General features: G+C 43.1%; 1 protein-coding gene across 4 annotated transcripts in view; it reads left to right on the top strand.

Annotated features, from left to right (window-relative positions):
• The first annotated feature begins 226 nt into the window (after positions 1 to 226).
• The window catches only part of FBXL4 (F-box and leucine rich repeat protein 4), a 73,387-nt gene continuing 56,644 nt past the window's right edge, over positions 227 to 16,969 (top strand). For 3 of the 4 annotated variants that reach the window (XR_009818164.1, XR_009818165.1, XM_061989437.1), the window contains exons 1-3: positions 227 to 305; positions 6,698 to 6,869; positions 7,648 to 8,238. Coding sequence is in view for 2 of the 4 variants with exons in the window: in XM_061989437.1 (XP_061845421.1) it covers positions 7,730 to 8,238 (509 nt within the window). In the remaining 2 variants the exon portion in view is untranslated. The remainder of the gene's footprint in view (positions 306 to 6,697; positions 6,870 to 7,647; positions 8,239 to 16,969) is intronic. The other variant, XM_061989438.1, reaches the window with a different exon arrangement.

The following is a 16,969-nucleotide window of genomic DNA, read 5'->3' on the forward strand; positions in this document are numbered from 1 at the left end:
GTTGGCTCACAGAAGCCGCCTCACTGCTGCAGAGGTAAAACGACACAAGCCAGAGACACAACCGCCAGCCACCGCCTTTCCCTCGATGTCGCTGCTGAGATAAAGCGAGGGACGGCGGGGCCCAGCCGTGCGCTCTCCCTCAGCCTCGCCCCTCAGGCCGCCGAGCCGCGGCCCCGCCCCCGCCGCCGCGCCTCTTCCTCCGGCGCCCCGCCTCCCTCCCCGCCGCCGTGCGGGGCTTCCGGCGGCGCTGGCGCGGCGGCGGTGGCGGCGGTGCGCGGCCCGGGGTGCTCCGCCCTCCGGACGGGGTAGGCTGGCGGCTCTCTCGGGCCGGGGGAGGGGCGGGCGCGGGGGGAGGCCGCGCTGCCTACCGGGGCCCCTCCCCTCGGGAGGGGGTCGCCTGGCCTCGCCTCAGCTGGGCGGCAGGTACCGGGCGCCCCCCCTCCGCGTTCCCGCCGGGCCTGGTAGTGCTGCTGGGCCCTGCGCGGCCGAGCCCCGTCGGGAGGTGCCCGGTGCCGGTTCCGTGCAGCTGGTGAGGGCAGCCGTAGGTGTCTGCGTGCCCGCCCGGCCGAGGGGAGGCCGAGCCGCGGAGCCGGAGCTCCGGGGAGCAGTGGCGGCACCAGGCAGTCCCGGACGCCTCAGGAGCGCCTCACCTGTGCCCGTGGGCCCCGGCGGGACACATCCCCGGGGAAGGGCCCTGTCGGCCCAGGGCGCGGGGACCCGGGGGAGCCACGTTACAGGGAGGAGACGGAGCAAGGTGGGAGGAACGACCGCCGAAGCAGATGGAGCTGGGAGGTTTGGGGCACGGCGTATGTGCATCACCTGCTCCAAGACCGCTGGGCGCTTCTGCTGCCTACCCTGTTGTGGTTATACGAGTTACACCTTGTTACTCCAATTGCCCGATCACAATAGAAGCAGAGGAGGAGCTTACCTGGCAATATGTATTTTTTTTTTAGATAGTTACTTTGGAGTGCTTCACTTGGTGGGAGTTGTTATTTATTATCAGTGCAGGCACATGAGTGGAGAGTGGTAGATGAGTGGCCTAACAGCTAGGATCAGGGCAAGGGAGGAGGCAGCTGGCCAGCGATTAAATGCTGTCCAGCATGTGACTGCTTGGAGACGTAGTACAACGTGCTGAAGGAAAAAAAAGAACCCACAGAAAGAGAAACCAAAAGCATTTAAATTGCTTATTAAAAGTAGTATTGAACAAGGATTATTTATTTATGTTTTCTGGCATGAGCAGGAGTTTCACCATAGCTGGAAGGGCAGCTGGGCAAAATCAAGTGGTTTAACGCTGGTGACTTCAGGCTTTGTGTGGAGGCATTTTTAAAAGGGGCTATCTGATGATCTGCCTGAAATCAAGAAACAGTTTCTGTCATATTTGAAGGCAACCTCCAGAAGGCAATGTAATGACCTATTGCATGTAATAGATGCCTAAGCAACTTGATAATAAACTAACCGTGAGCCAGCAATGTGCCCTCGTGGCTAAGGCGGCCAATGGCATGGGATGCATCAAGAAGAGTGTGGGCAGCAGGTTGAGGGGGGTTCTGCTCCCCCCCTCCTCTGTCCTGCTGAGGCTTCATTTGGAGTCCTGGGCTCCCCAGCTCATGAGGGACAGGGAACTTCTGAAGAGAGTCCAGCACAGGGTCACCAAGATGATCAGGGGACTGGAACATCTTTCATACAAGATAAAGCTGCAGGACCTGAGGCTGTTTAGTCTGGAGAAGAGGAGACTGAGGGGGAATCTCATTAATATTGACAAATATCTAAATGGTGGGTGTCAGGAGGCTGGGGCAGCACTTTTTCCTGTTGTATTCAGTAACAAGACAAGGTGTAATGGGATGAAGCTGGAACACAAAAAGTTCCACTTAAACATAAGAAAAAACTCTTTCACTGTGAGGTGAGGGAGCCCTGGCCCAGGCTGCCCAGAGGGGTTGTGGAGGCTCCTTCCTTGGAGGTCTTCAAGACCCACCTGGACATGTTCCTGTGCCACCTGATCTAGGTGAACCTGCTTCTGCAGGGGGGCTGGACTGGATGATCTCTAAAGGTCCAACCCCTACCATTCTATTATTCTAACTTCTTTCTCCCTTATGCTGCGATGCTAAACCACACCTTAAGTTCTGGCCCAAGCAAGAAGGAACAGGTCACCCTGAAATTCTTGGTGTGTTTTGGTGCTCCTGATGGCAACACCAGCAACATTTTTAATAGGTAGAATGTGACAATGTTCCAATTTTTTTTTGGTCAAAGTGTCAGCTTCTGAGTTGCAAATGTGTAAGTTGGCTGTGTTTTCAGTGCCATAACACAATACAGGAAGGAACGCAGCAAGTGGGGCCCGAATTTGAAGTGTGTGAGAGCTTATTAATTTTTAATTACTATTAGCTTCTAGTTTCAACAAGTTGAGTGTCGATGTTGCTATAAGCTGCGTAATTAACAGCGAGAGATACTAACCTGTGGTAAAAAGATTCTGGTTTAGCCTCTAATGTTAGGATCCAGTATTCCCTCTGTGCATTAGTGTACAAAGATAATTAAGAGATTTCCCTTTTACCATCTTTTCTCCAGGACGCATATATTAAATTGCATTAATCTCTCTATTGTTTTTGTCATTAAGACGTTCTTTGTCATTTGTCAACGTTGCCGTTTCTTTTATAGTCAAATGAAAGAGAACTCGGCACAGTGCTCCCAAGTGTGAGATTAGCAAAGCTGATGTAAAGAGGAATTATTACCTCTCTGGCTTTCCAAATCAAACCTGGTGTATACATGACTTGTATATACAATGTTTGCTTCCCTTGAAATGGTACAAGCTCTTGTGTAACATACGCATTGCCAGAGTGGCTCAGGGACACAAAATATGCCACATATCATTTTTGTTTCCCTGTGTCTAGTATCTGTTACTTGTTATGTTTTTACACACACCCTTCACTTCACAGCCTCTCCGAATCCCCTGTGTTTTCTCTGAGTATTTCCTACGTTTTCTCAGCAGTCTGGATGGTGAACCTGCTTTGGCAGAGGGGTTGGACTAGATGATCTCTAAAGGTCCCTTCCAACCCCTAGCATTCTGTGATTGTGTGAACTAGCTGTTTCTGGTCTCATGGGATAAAACTGTGAATACTGGGGAGCTGCATTTGCAAAACTAACCAAAGTGAACAGGTACAATCATCATTAGCAGGAGGGGTTGCTTGAGAGTTGGAAAATAGATTTTCATACATAAACTCCCTGTAAAAAGAGGCAAAATAGACTGAGGAGATCTAGTGCTTTTGAATGCTTTAGTCAGTGCTTGTTCCTATGAATCTACAGCAAAGCTGCAAGACATTTTCCTTTATTAAGGTTTGTTGTATTTGAAAGAAGGAAATGGTGAATGGCAGTCTTAGGAGGCTTTCTGTATGTATAGCACAAAGAGAAGAAGGGGTTAATCATAATAGAAAGAGAATTTGTCAGTGTAATTGAAGTAGTTGTCAGTGAAATTGTGATCTGAATGGGAGAGACTGTAAATAATGTGATGGACTCTAAAGTATTTTGAAAGAAGGTGGCATCTCTCTTGCTCAGGAAAGTTTTATTCCAGGTCTAGGCCAGTCTTGTTCTCTGGAGTCCTGTCCTTGTAAAACTAGAGGTAACATTTCCATGGCACTTTGAGCTCATCTGACTTGGGGCTCTTGCGGTATTGCTGCTCCCTTGAGCCAGCACTGGTTTCATGTTAGCTGACAATTTGGTTTGGGAAGGTGAACAGACTGAAAACTACACTTGCTTGCGAGAGTGATTGGCATCTGACCTCAGCTCCTCAGCAGTGCTGGTTGTGAAGCAGAGATGGGTCTTTGTGTGGCACGAGATGGGAGGACACAGCTCAGGCAGCCCCAAGAGAGGCTGGGCACAGGATCCAACCTGGAAGTGCAAGAAAGATGTGGAGGCACAGGACAGCACCTCACAACATCACTGTTAATGCCCTCTGCAACTCTGTGGTGGCTGTTGAAGGCTCTGGTGTTTAATAGTGCCGTTTCAGTCCATGGAACGGTGTCTTTACAGAAAATGATTATGACATGAAAGACACCAAATGGAAAGAAGTAGAAGGGTGCCACTTGGGAGAAGGATAATAAGACATGTTTAAGAGAAGCTTCAGTTTGGCATAATTATGCCTGTGCAAAAGCAAATTAATAACATGCAACAGGTTGAAGATGCTGCCACAGATTGGAAGGTTCAGTTGTGTAGGCCTAAATGGATCTCTTAAAAATAATGAAGCGTTTTGGAGGAGGGGGAAGTTTTCCACATAAACTTTGCATGTACAGGAACTGCTCTGCTCCAGAGCTGTTTATCTTGATGCTTTGCATAGGCCTGAGTCTGCATTTTTATCGTTTTCTGCAAAGTTAAATCCCTTTAATTGGAAATCAGCTTGACCTGTATTAGTTCCTGAAAAAATCTCTCTATATCTCCTGGCCCTGCTGATCTGTATTTAATGTAATTCTTTCACTAGCTTATTATCCTTTAACCTCCAGAGCAATTTTTCATTGGTCTTTTAACTCCACACAGTTCTTAGTGCTTCTTTTAAAATGCCTTAAGAAGAATTCCTGTTTGTAGTGTAGTCCTAATACTTATTTATCCTTCTTTCATATTTGTTCTGTTTCCTTTTACTTGTTTTAAACTACTAAATCCCATGCTGTGTTTAACTCTTTAGAAGCTCTTTACCCCTACTTGTATTGTGTAGACTAATACATTTTATGCTCATCTCTTTTCTTCCTGCTTGCTTTTGTGTCCAATTTTGGGCCTGTCTCTCGAAGAAGGACATGGAGGTGCTGGACAGGATCCAGAGCTGGGCACCAAGCTAGGAAAGGATTTGGAGCATGTCTCAGATGAGGAAGCGCTGAAGGATCTGGGGCTTTTTAGCCTGGAGAAAAGAAGGCTCAGGGGAGACATTCTCACTCTCTACAACTACCTGAAAGGAAGCTGTAGCCAGGCTGGGGTGGGTCTGTTCTCCCTAGGAACAAGCAATAGAACAAGAAGAAACAGCCTCAAGTTGCAGCAGGGGAGGTTCAGGCTGAATGTGAGGAGGAATTTCTTTGCTGCAAGGGTTGTGAGGCGTTGGCAGGGGCTGCCCAGGGAGGTGCTGGAGTCACTGTCCCTGGAGGGGTTTCAGAGCTGGGTGTTACTCTGAGGGAAATAGGGCTGGGACAAAGGCTGCACTCCATGAGCTTAAAGAGCTCTCCCAGCCAAAACCATTCTATAATTCTGTGTTGTGCAGATAGATTTTTCTTTTAAGAGGGAAAAAGCCAGAATGTGTTTGTAATCTTCACTTACATCTTACAGCAGCTTCATGCTGAGAAGATAAAATAACAAATTTCACTTTGAAGGGACTTCTGGTATTTATTTCTTTTTCAGGTATTTTTTTCTTAGGAGGAGAGATTGGGGATTGTACTTTCTTCCCAGTGCCTTTTCTAAAGGGTGGCTCAACAAGGTGTTTGAGGAAAATGTGTCATTTCTGGGTTTTGGCATTCCAGGAGAGCTTTAAGTGGGTCCAGTGTATCATCATATGCATTCCCTTCTGCACAGAATGTCAGGAGTAATTCTTGTTGCTGACAGCTATGTCAACATGTGAAACTGAATTAAGGACAGGAACTAAACAAAAAGCTAATCACAGAAGAGGCAAGAAAGTGAAAAGCAAATGCTTTGTTAGTAAATGTCTTCACTGTCATGAGTTTGAGGGTCAAATAGTGCAGCCTTTCCTTATCTGTTACCATGGGTGCTGCCTTGTCTGTAGTGTTCAAGTGAAAGAGAACTGTTTGTACATCTATGAGCTTTTTGTGAGTACAGGAAACAAACAATTTGCACAAGCAACATGTACAGTGGGTTTATATAGAGGCATACAAAAGTCACTTTGTCTCCATTTGTTCAATTATTTACCTTACTTTAAGCTTATGCTTCCATAACCTCACTTGTACTCATTGAAAACATTAAATATGTAGTTTGTCTGCCAGGCATCGTGAAGTATCGTGATGGTTGTTGCTTTATGTGTCTTCTGCAATAGAAGAGTCACCTCTGTTGGTTCAGTGGTTACCACAGTATGTATCCTGTGATAAACTAACTGGTAACTCCAGTAAAGGCTGTCAAAGAAGCATTTATTCTGGGACATGCTTAGTTATCCTTGTTTTGGGCTCTAACAGGTTACGGGTGCTACTCCTTGTCATTTCCTCGTAAAGCTGATGAACAATCAGCAGGCCAGTTTGTGAGAAACAGTTTGTGGTGCTGGAGGGTGTGAATTCTGGAGGGCTGTGTTATGGCCCAAGTGTGTTGTGTACTGAGAAGCTGTTCCACCTTCTAGGCTTTGTTGTGTATTGGTAAATCAAACAGTTCCCACCATGCAGGTATGGAGCAACTGCTAAATATGGGGCAAGCAGATGTAAGAGGATCTTTATTAGTAGGGAATGTGATACAGCCCTTCTGTGTCCTGAAAACAACATTCAGCTATAAATATTCCTTCAACTGATGTAAACAGAAAGCTTTACTCAAGTCACATTTAATTTGGCTTTTTCTTGTTGTTAAACTTGCTTGTTGATTGTTTTACCACTTTGGTGTAGACTGTGTAAAACATAGAGGTGTCTTTAATTGTTAGTATGTTTGGGGTTGGTTTTTAGGTGGCCTGGCGTTATGCAGATGTGGTACATTGGTTTTTGTTTAATGGAATTTTTACATAAATGAAAATATTTTCTCTTACCAGAATTAAAATGCTTTCTATGGGGACTTCTGTGTCTGATGTCAGCACTCTTTTGAAGACTTACTTTGTTGCTTGGCTTAAAGGAAGATGATGTTGTTAATGAACTCTGGGCATCCCTCAAGGGACTGGTGACCCTTCTGTCATTGGTGAATGCTGTCATGGACAACTTCAAAGGGTAAAGACAGTGTTTTTTGTGGGTCTGTTTCAGGCTAGTGCTCCGATATAGGAAGCAGTGGATTAAGTTTTGGTTTAGATTGTCTGCCCAAAGCTCCTTCTTTTCACTCTTAGAACCGTTCACAAGTTATGGGAGCAAGTTAGAGGAAACGATTCACTGGAGTAGCTGTTCTACTTTCTGTGTGAGCTTTGAAGAGTGTATTTCCTTTCCAGTCTGTAATTTGACATGTACTTGAGCTAGCTTTAAATGAACTAATTTGGGTCTGGGAGCAGTCTAGTGCCAAATACAGCGGTGAAGTAACTTAGGTTTTGTTGTGTACAGCTGCAGCCTGACTTGATAACTGAGTACTTTGCTTAAAAGTCAGTTCTAGTATTTCAAATCTATACTACAGATCATTTCAGCTGTCCCTTCAGATACTCTTCTACAATTGTTTACTGCAAGGGCCAGATTTCAATTCATACTTGATTTCAGTTCCATAAGTCAGTGCAAGATTTTTTTCTTGTCTTAATAAATCTCTGAAAATAATTCTTAATTTAACTGTTAATATTTTGTTGCTCGAGGGCTGAGGTTTCTTCATAGTCTTCTCTTAGTGTGTTTGAAAAAAAATGTGAAGCCATACTTGGTAGCCTCCAACTAAATAACTGCCTTATAATAAAATGTAATAGTTTCTTAATGTTTTAGTAACAGTGCTTGGTTTAAGAGGATATTTGAAAGAGGGCTTTTTACTTTCTAAGAATGTTTTGTCTGCTCACTGTGTTCATTCATTCTGTTTTATCAGCTCTTTTCCACAACACCACGAGCAGTTAATGCACCTTGTAAAGGACTCCGGACCTTTTGCATCTTCCTAAAGTCATACCTAGATGCCACCAGTGTTTCCCATGTTAACAGTCCTGAGCATGTTTTACTACATGTGCCTTCGGCGCCGAGCTAGGACAACGACGAGAGGAGAAATGAACAGCCGGAGGGCTATTGAATCAAACACCAGAGCCTTACCTATCAACGTTGAAATAGTTCAATATGCCAAAGAAGTGTTGGATTTCAGCTCTCACTATGGCAGTGAAAACAGCATGTCCTATACCATGTGGAATTTAGCAGGTATTCCAAACGTGTACCCGAGTTCCGGGGACTTCACTCAGACTGCTGTCTTTCGAACTTACGGGACCTGGTGGGATCGTTGCCCTAGCGCTCGGCTGCCGTTCAAGAGGACACCATCCAACTTCTGTAGCCAAGACTATGTGGAACTTGCTTTTGAGGAACCAGTTTATCCCACTGCAGTGCACATTCTGGAAACGTATCATCCCGGAGCTGTAGTCAGGATTTTGGCATGCTCTGCAAATCCTTACTCACAAAATCCACCAGCTGAAGTAAGGTAATTTTTTCTTTCCCTCCTTTATGCTTTCCTGTAAAATGTTAAATGCTGTTTAGCAAACTTTGCCTCCTAGTATTTCTCTGTTTTGTGTGTGAACCCTAACATTTTCTTTATTTCTCCATGCATTTAAACTGTGGTGACATGTTTGTAGAGCAACTTCAGAGATGTGGAATTTTTTTTCCTAGGAATTAATGCAGATCCTAAGATCAGATTTAATTTGTGTAGTGACAGGGGTTTTTTTTATGTTGGAATTTTTATGAGCAATAATTATTACTTATATACAAAAATCACTTTTCAAACAGCAGTTCTGAGTCCTTTTCTTTCTCCAATAAGAAAAGCAAATTGTGTAGGAGAGGCTCACAGTTGCTGTATCATCCTGCTTCAAGTAGCCATAAGTTCTCTCTGCATGTTTTCAGTTGTATGTACAATACAGTCAAGCACTGTAACTATTTGTATGGAAGTAAGGCCAAACACAGAAGCACTGAACAGTTGGACAAAAGGTGATGCTGTTTGTCTGATCTTTATTTTTGGTCTGGTCAAAGGGTGTTAACTGCTCTTCGTTTTTACACTTGCTTCATAGACTAAAAGAAGCTGAAATCATCCTCTTAGTTTTCCTCACAGTAGGAACTTGTGATGAGATTCCAGTTGGGGGGTGGGGGCAGGAAGATGAAGACCTAGGGAGTGGTAAGATAATAAAGAAAACCACTATGTATAAAATGTGAAGCTCTTATTGAGGAGGTGAGGAAATAGAAATGGAAGGAGAAAGAGAAGAGGTAAAAGCACATAGTGAGGAAAAAGAATTGGAAAAGCTATCACTATATGTAATCAAAGTATTCCGTATACATCAAAGAGATGAATTATACCAAACCCATAAAGGAAAGGAGACCTGAAAGAAGAAAGACTTAACAAAATGTATCCTGTAAAAAATAATATGCCAACAAATACGGTATTCTGTTAAAATGCATCCTTTGACTGTAAAAGTAGTGTTAGCTTGGATGCTGGCTGTTTTTACCCTGAGGTGCCTTTTACAGATACAACTAAAACGCATACATTTAGCATACATAACTCAGTGTCCCATGCTTCCTGGGCCACTGGTGTTTATTCAAAATCCCCTGGAAAATCAGGTGTCATGTTGTATATTCAAAATTCCCCATTAATATACTGCATATGATTCTATCATCTATTGTTGTTTAGTGCAGTTGTTTGTTTTGCAGCTCTCTGTTACAACGAGAAGTTTCCTTAAGTTTAAATGGAACTTGTTGTGTTCCAGCTTTTGTCCATTACCCCTTGTCCTATCACTAGACACTACAGAAACAAGTGATGCCCCATCCCCACGACATACACCTTTTAAATATTTGTATATATTAATGAGATTCCCCCCTCAGACTCCTCCAGATTAAACAGCCCTGAGTCCTGCAGCCTTTCCTCATAAGGAAGATGCTTCAGTCCCTTCATTATCTTGGTGGCCCTGTGCTGCCCTCTCTCCAGAAGTTCTCTGTCCCTCTTGAGCTGGGGAGCCCAGAACTGGACACAGGACTCCAGATGAGGCCTCACCAGGGCAGAGAAGAGGGGGAGCAGAACCTCCCTTGACCTTCTGGCCACACTCTTCTTGATGCATCCCAGGCTGCCATTGGCCTTCTTGCCCACGAGGGCACATTGCTGGCTCATGGGCAGTTTATTATCAACCAGCACTCCCAGGTCTCTCTCTGCAGAGCTGCTCTCCAGCAGGTCAATCCCCAGCCTGTCCTGGTGCATGGGGTTGTTCCTTCCCAGGTGCAGGACTCTGCACTTGTGCTTATTGAACCTCAGGAGGTTCCTCTGTGCCCAACTCTGCAGCCGGTCAAGATCCCGCTGAATGGCAGCACAGCCTCTGGGGAATCAGCCAGTGCTCCCAGTTTGGTGTCAGCAGGGAACTTGCTGAGGGTCACTCTGTCCCCTCATCCAGGTGGTTGATGAAGATGTTGAACAAGACTGGCCCCAGAACCGATCCCTGTGGACAGGGCCACACTGGCTACAGGCCTCCAACTTGATTCTGTGCCATTGATCAGCGCCCTGTGGGCTCTGTCATTCAGCCAGCTCTTGATCCACCTCACTGTCCACTCATCCAAGCCACACTGCCTGAGCTTTCTGATGAGGATGTTATGGGAGACGGTGTCAAAAGCCTTGCTGAAGTCAAGGTAGATGACATTCGCTGCCCTCCCATCATCTAGCCAGCCAGTTATGCGCTCATAGAAGGCATCAGGTTGACCAAGCAGGATTTCCCCCTGGTGAATCCATGTTGACTCCCCCGATAACCATCTTTTCCTTCATATGCTTTGAGATGGCATCCAGGATGAGGTGTTCCATCACCTCCCCAGGGATGGAGGTGAGGCTGACTGGCCTGTAGTTTCTCGGGTGCTCCTTCCTGCCTTTTTTGCAGACTGGCGTGACACTGGCCTTTCTCCAGTCCTCAGGCATCTCTCTGGTCCTCCACGATAGAAAATGCTAGAGATACTCTAATGAGTAGTTACTGCATAGCTCTAAAGTAAACATCCATATCTGATGAACATTGATAGGTCAAGCTAATACTAATAGGCTGCCTAACTTCCGAAGTTGGAGTGCATTTAGCACTGTTACACAGAACTTAATTATGGGATGGTATGTCGTGAAGGCAGCTTTTAAGACTTTTGAACTTAGAACCTGATGTGGTCTGTGAACTTCCATTTTACTTTTTGTTTTATGGTGCAGATTTGGCTTTTATTTTATGATGCAGCACGGATTTATGTAGAGATTATTTCTGTAACTGTTGATAATGCTGCATTAGAATAATAGGAGAACAGAATGCTGCAGGGCAATACAAGGATATGATTCTGAGTAATAATCTTATGCTGTTTTATAAAAAATGCCTGTTTGCATCCTGCTTCTTAGAACAATACACTTTCCTTAGTTATGTGTAAATGCCAAGAAGTGTTGAAGGACAGCTCAAGAAATGTTACCCACCTACATTAACAACATTTTTGTTTAGAAGGTTGTGTCAGGGAGCCTCAGAACTAGTTGTCTGTGCTGCATCTTCAGTATTCGCCAGTCTTGATGTTAGAGGCACTTTATTTATTTATTACCTTTTCTCAGCAGGGTTTCTCTGCTCAGAGCTGCACATTTTCTTTGTCTCTTCTGAAAGAGGCAAACATGTCTTGTGCATCACGTCTTGAAGGGAAGAACTTCTCAGTTCCTTTGCTAATGTTTAAGTTGCAAGAATGCAGTCTGTGTTCTGCTTCAGTTCTTGGTCCAGTGCTTTCACTCTCAAAAAGATACAGATGGCAACTAGGAGGTTTTTTTAAGGTGGAATACTGCTGATAATCTCGGGTGATTCTGTGTTTAACTGATATTTTGGACTTGAAAGACCTGCCATGCTACTTTCTTCTGTTAAAAAAGGCCGTGGCCTTGTTACTTGAAGGACACTTAAAAACTTATTTTCCTTCTCTGACAATTTTGATACTCAATTTTAAATCCTCTTATTACCTAAAAACATTAAAGTGCTGCTTTGTTTTATCTGCTGACTCTGAATCTGTTTCTTTCTGAACACCAATGTAGAAAGGGCAGGTCATTAGAGGTTCATTTAGGGCAGGTCATTAGAGGTTCATTTGCAGTGATTCTTATGGTGATATAAAAAGAAGGCCAAATGAATGGTGGAGTCAAAACCGTGGAGAGAGAAATGTCTTTTGAGGCTTGTTTAAATGTTATGTTTAGTAGATTATGCTAGTCCAACTGAGTAATCATTCTTTTCCTCTTTGTTTAGTGTTTAAAACATCAGCTCATCTGAGACTTTGCTGTGTCCAAAAAGCTTTTAACCTGCGAGAGGCTGTGTAAGGATGGAATGACTTATGCAAGTGTTCAGGAAAAGGTCTTTAGTCATATTCTTCAGTTACATCTTTCTATGAGGCTGTCTCAGGTCAGCATTATTCTGTCTTTTTAGAAGTGGGATGAGCTCCTCATGGAATGGGAACAAGCATTTATTTTTCAGGATGGAATGGAATTGTTCCCAAGTAATTTTAATGCTTAAAACACAACAGTTCATTTGAAGTTTTTTCATTCTGCCTTAACCAGCTTGCAGCAATTTGAGGACTCTCTGCCTTCTCCTATCTTTTGCTACTTTAAACACATGAAGACATTGCATCCCTCTCCTCTGCATAAAACAGTTTTTAGGAATGATAAATGTCTGAGAAACTGTTGTCTTTACACAAAGCTTTTGTACTTTTCATTAGTGCCACTCAAACCTTGACTAGTGAGAAGTGTTTGGTAATTTCTTAAACTCTGCAAATGTATGTCAGTGTCCATGTACTAATCTTTGATACTGATTTTCTGAGTGCAGAAAGTCTGGGCAAAAAAGGAATAATGTGAGATGAATGTAACATTTTAGCATATTGCCTCAGTTTTTAGTGTGGTAAAGAAATCCCTCCCTTGACACTTTCTCTTATCTCATGTGTGTTATAGTGACATCAGCTATTCATGTGCTTTTATAAAAGCTCAAAACCAGAGATTCCCAACCACTCTGGGATGTGTGGCAGTGCTTGAGGTGATGTTTCATGACATGTGTCCTTACTGCTATGCAATGATTCCTTCTTTAGTAGATGGGAGATTGTTTTGTGATTACTTTTTTCTTGTTTGCCACAGATAAAGTGATTCATTTGTTTCTCTCACTTGAGATATCATGATCATTTGACTGGCTGGGAGCAGTTCTATTCTGCCTTTGTTTTGTTTCTATTTAATTTAGTTTCTTTCATGTAATGTAAAATTTTGCTAGATTCTCTTTTGAGCAGAATTCCAAGATTGATTTGTAGATGAGCAGCTTGACTCAATATTTCCTACCTTAGCTGTGTTTACTGCATGCAACGTTCTTTTTGTCTTTCTGAACTTTTTGAAGCCTGTAGAGGTAGGAGCTACTGCAACCAAAGAAGCAGACTAAGGAAGATGGACAAAGTAAAAAGCTCTCCCTCCTTCCATTAGGAGATTCATTGTATTTAGACAGTACAGTGCTCATTTAGTTGGGAATATTGCAGAATTGTTTGCTGGAAGCCAGGATAGGAATCAAAGTGTTTGATGAAAAAATATCCCCCCTTCCTATGAAATCAGAAAGGCAGAGCACTGAAAGTAAAATACTGTGAGTCTCTTGCTTGTAGAGTGGCATCCAGTGGTTCCTTTGCTCTACCTTTTATGCCCTATGAATCTCACATGAAGGCACCCAAAATATTGCTGATACCATCAACACGTTAGAGCGTGATAAGGGACCTTCAGGGCTGTATCTCACCTACAAACAGCACACAACTTAAACTCCAGCCGTTTGCATCCTTATTTACAACTTGTTTTGACATGTTCAGGGAAACAGCATTTTCTTGTACATATGACTTACAGAAGAAGGGATTCCTGGTTCATGAGACACAGTCATCTTTGAGAAACCCATAAAAAGCTCATGTGGACAGGGCAGTTGCTTCAGATCATTCTTTTTGGTGTTTTAAATGCTCTAGACATTCTTGGAGGCTTGTCTGCTCTCTCTGGTATTTCACAATTGAACTCTCTAAGGAGAAATGAAAATGTACTGCATATTTCCCCATACTAATTAGGCTGCAGTGAACTCTGCTTGGTCTGAATGGTTCTAAAATTTGTCCCTGCCTTTTGTGTTTGTGAACTCATAGCTGTGGCCAGGGCTATGATTCCCAGGTTGTATTGAGGCTAGCATGCTGGAGCATCCCTGGCACATTAGCAGGCAGGAGATGTTTTCTTGTAGGTAGCCTGCAGATTGTTTACAGAGCTTGGATAAGAGCAGATGGGATATATTACAGTCACACATCATGATTGTAGTTGTCGCAGAAGTTGTAGTTTCAGCAAAGATGCAGTCATATTCTCTGAGTTTTCTGCATTTGTTTTTTGTTGATCTGAAACTTTCCCTTTTGGCTTTTAACACAGCTGGAAGTTTCTTGGGACAGGGCATTTCTTTTTTTGTGCTTGAATTACTTGTAGTGCTTTATTCGCTTTCTATACCAATCTCAATTTTACAGTGCAGGAAATCTCAGTACATTGCAGGCAAAGTTTAATCTTGTCTTGCTGGAGAGAAATCTGATTGCTTTTCCTAGGAGGCACTTTTCCAAACAGTTTTTCTTATATATTTTCTTCAGGAGTAGCTAAGTCTACCCAGGCATCATCTTGGCCATTAAAAAGCTTTCAAACAACATTAGGTCAATAAAAATTAAACAAGCATTATATAGATGCTCTCATTTGACACAAACCTTGCAAGCTTGTTTCTCAGCTTAAAAATCACTGCAGACTGTATTTTCCCTCATGATGAGGGAAAGTGAATGGGAATTTCTACTCTTTTTGTTGCATGTTATGTGGAGTCTTTAGTATCAGAAATCTGAGCAGAATGAGTTCCTGGCTGTCTTCATGAGGTAGAGAGAAATCTACTGGGAAAATTGAGTTGATCTCATTTTCTTCAGTCACTAGAGACTATGATCTAGTTGGACCTGAGCTGGACTACTAGATGATCTCTAGAGATCACTTCCAACTCTTACCATTCTGTGATTCATTCAGACTTTGCATGGCAATGTAAAGACTGAGGCTTCCAAGCCCATTGCTGGTGAAATCTTCTTATCAAAACACTCTCACTGCAACATCTTTGATCACTTATTACTGTATATCTGCAAGATTTGAGGACAAACAGTGTCCTACCTTCAGTCATTTGATTCTACTTGAGTTTTTGAGAGCTACCTAATTAACTCAAAGGGCAGGAGAAGGAGAAGGAAAATTCCTTTGACTTCTTTACAGATACTTGTTGGGATTCAGTTTTTCTTTGATTTGAGTTAAATAATTTATCGAGTGTCTTAAGCTTGGAACAAATGCAGGCAACCTTATTAGGGAAGCTGATTTTGGTACACACCCTCAAACCAGAACTAACTATCAAAAAATACCTTTCCTCTGAAGGGTTTTGAAATGTGTGACCATAACAAAACATGCTTTGGAACAGAAGAAACACAGTTCTTACTGAAACCTCTTTGGGAATTTAGACTTTTTGGATCGGTTTTCAACTGTGGACTGTTCACTCCTGTTCAGATTACGTGTAGCCCATTTAAGTGTCAAACTGCTGATCTTAGATGAAAGACCACTTCCAGTTGCAGTCATGGATATATTAAGAGCATACCCACACTCAGGAAGGATTCAGCAACCTGGAGCATCTGCTATGGCCTGTTCTTGCTTGTGGTGCCACCAAGGCAGAGAAGAACCTGAGACACTTGAGATTTTCCAGTTAAACCAACAGCTGAATCCTTTGACTTGGTGGGCTGTTGATGAAAAGAAAGCAGTATGACAAGGACAGTAGAAAAATAATCAATGGTCTTATTGTTCACCAGCCCTTGGTATGAAGCATGGAGCTTCACAAGACTGCGAAGTCATGCTGTGTAACTTCCCTTTTCTTTAGGTTATTACAAAGACTGGAAACTAGAGGCACTGATTGTTGGAGGAGGTTATTGCTCTGCAATTTGATGAACCTAGACCTCCAGATGTGTCTTTTTCTCTTTTCCAGAGCTCTGCTAGATAATCCTCTCTCCAGGGCACTAAAGGAGAAGTCAATAACTGAGACACGTCCTGTTAAAAGTTGATGGTCCAGCGTGTGCTAAATTAGTGAAAAAATAGCCTTGAGTTTCCCTAAGGATACTTTGAGTGGGTATATGAAAGTGTCTAAGCAAAATGTCAGATGGTGATCTGGATGTATTCAGGAAAGGTCATGTGCATTGCCAACAGTAAGTATTTGCTTAGGCAATCGACCTACGTGTGAGGGTGTGACAGTGGGACAACATCTATTACTTTTTGCCATGAGCTGTCATTCATTTCCCAAGTGAACGAAATCTTCTCTTTTAAAAGATCTTAACCTTAGAGCTGTGCAGTCTCCTACACTGGTACTTTCTGATGTGCCTTGTGTTCAGCAGTCTTGCTTGCTTGTTTTTAGATCATGATTTGATTTTTTTTCCCTTTGACAGAAGACTTCTGCAGGCCTCCCATTCTACTGTAAGGCATTTGTGGAGAGTGGCATTGTGTAGATCAGGAGAATTTATCTGTGCATGCCTGAAAGTGTCTATTGTGAAATGGAAGTTTCAGATTATATGGATTAATTTTGGTAGCAAATATAAAGCTTATAAGCCTTATTTCTAGCAGATGCTGTGCTTTAATGAAGGTCCTTACCTGTGTTTTACTTTCTGTCATGGTGGACAAAGTTGAAGCATTTGGTTCTGGAAAATAAAGCATGTTTGATGTATTTTGTTCTTAATTAATTACCCCGTTGTGTTCTGCAATACCTGTCAGTGTTGAGCAATACTTGTAAATTCAGAGTAGGGATATCTGGTAGGGAAAGCCAAGATACTGAGGTACTAGGGAGCAGATACAGTGTTTCTGAGACTAGTGTGACAGGACAAGTAACCTGAGAGAAATCCTTGAAGCTGGGACTAGAGTGACCAGAAAGAGATGGAGTTAGATGTAGAAGTTTCTGAGTTAGGCACACAGGATGCAGAAATTGCTGCAAGTGTAGTGGCTGCTGGAGGCTTCCTTCTTCAGGAATTAACTAGACTTGAGGGAGGAAAAGATGGACATCAGTGACAGAAGGACCTCTAACATCCATTCCCTGGATGAGGACCCGTGCAGATATAATGAGCATGTTTCTGTTTCCAGGCCTTCTGGCAAGTTTGGGAACACTGAAGACCTAACGAATGTC

The sequence above is a fragment of the Colius striatus genome, chromosome 2 (assembly GCF_028858725.1).
Source record: "Colius striatus isolate bColStr4 chromosome 2, bColStr4.1.hap1, whole genome shotgun sequence".
In the NCBI taxonomy this organism is placed as follows: domain Eukaryota; kingdom Metazoa; phylum Chordata; class Aves; order Coliiformes; family Coliidae; genus Colius; species Colius striatus.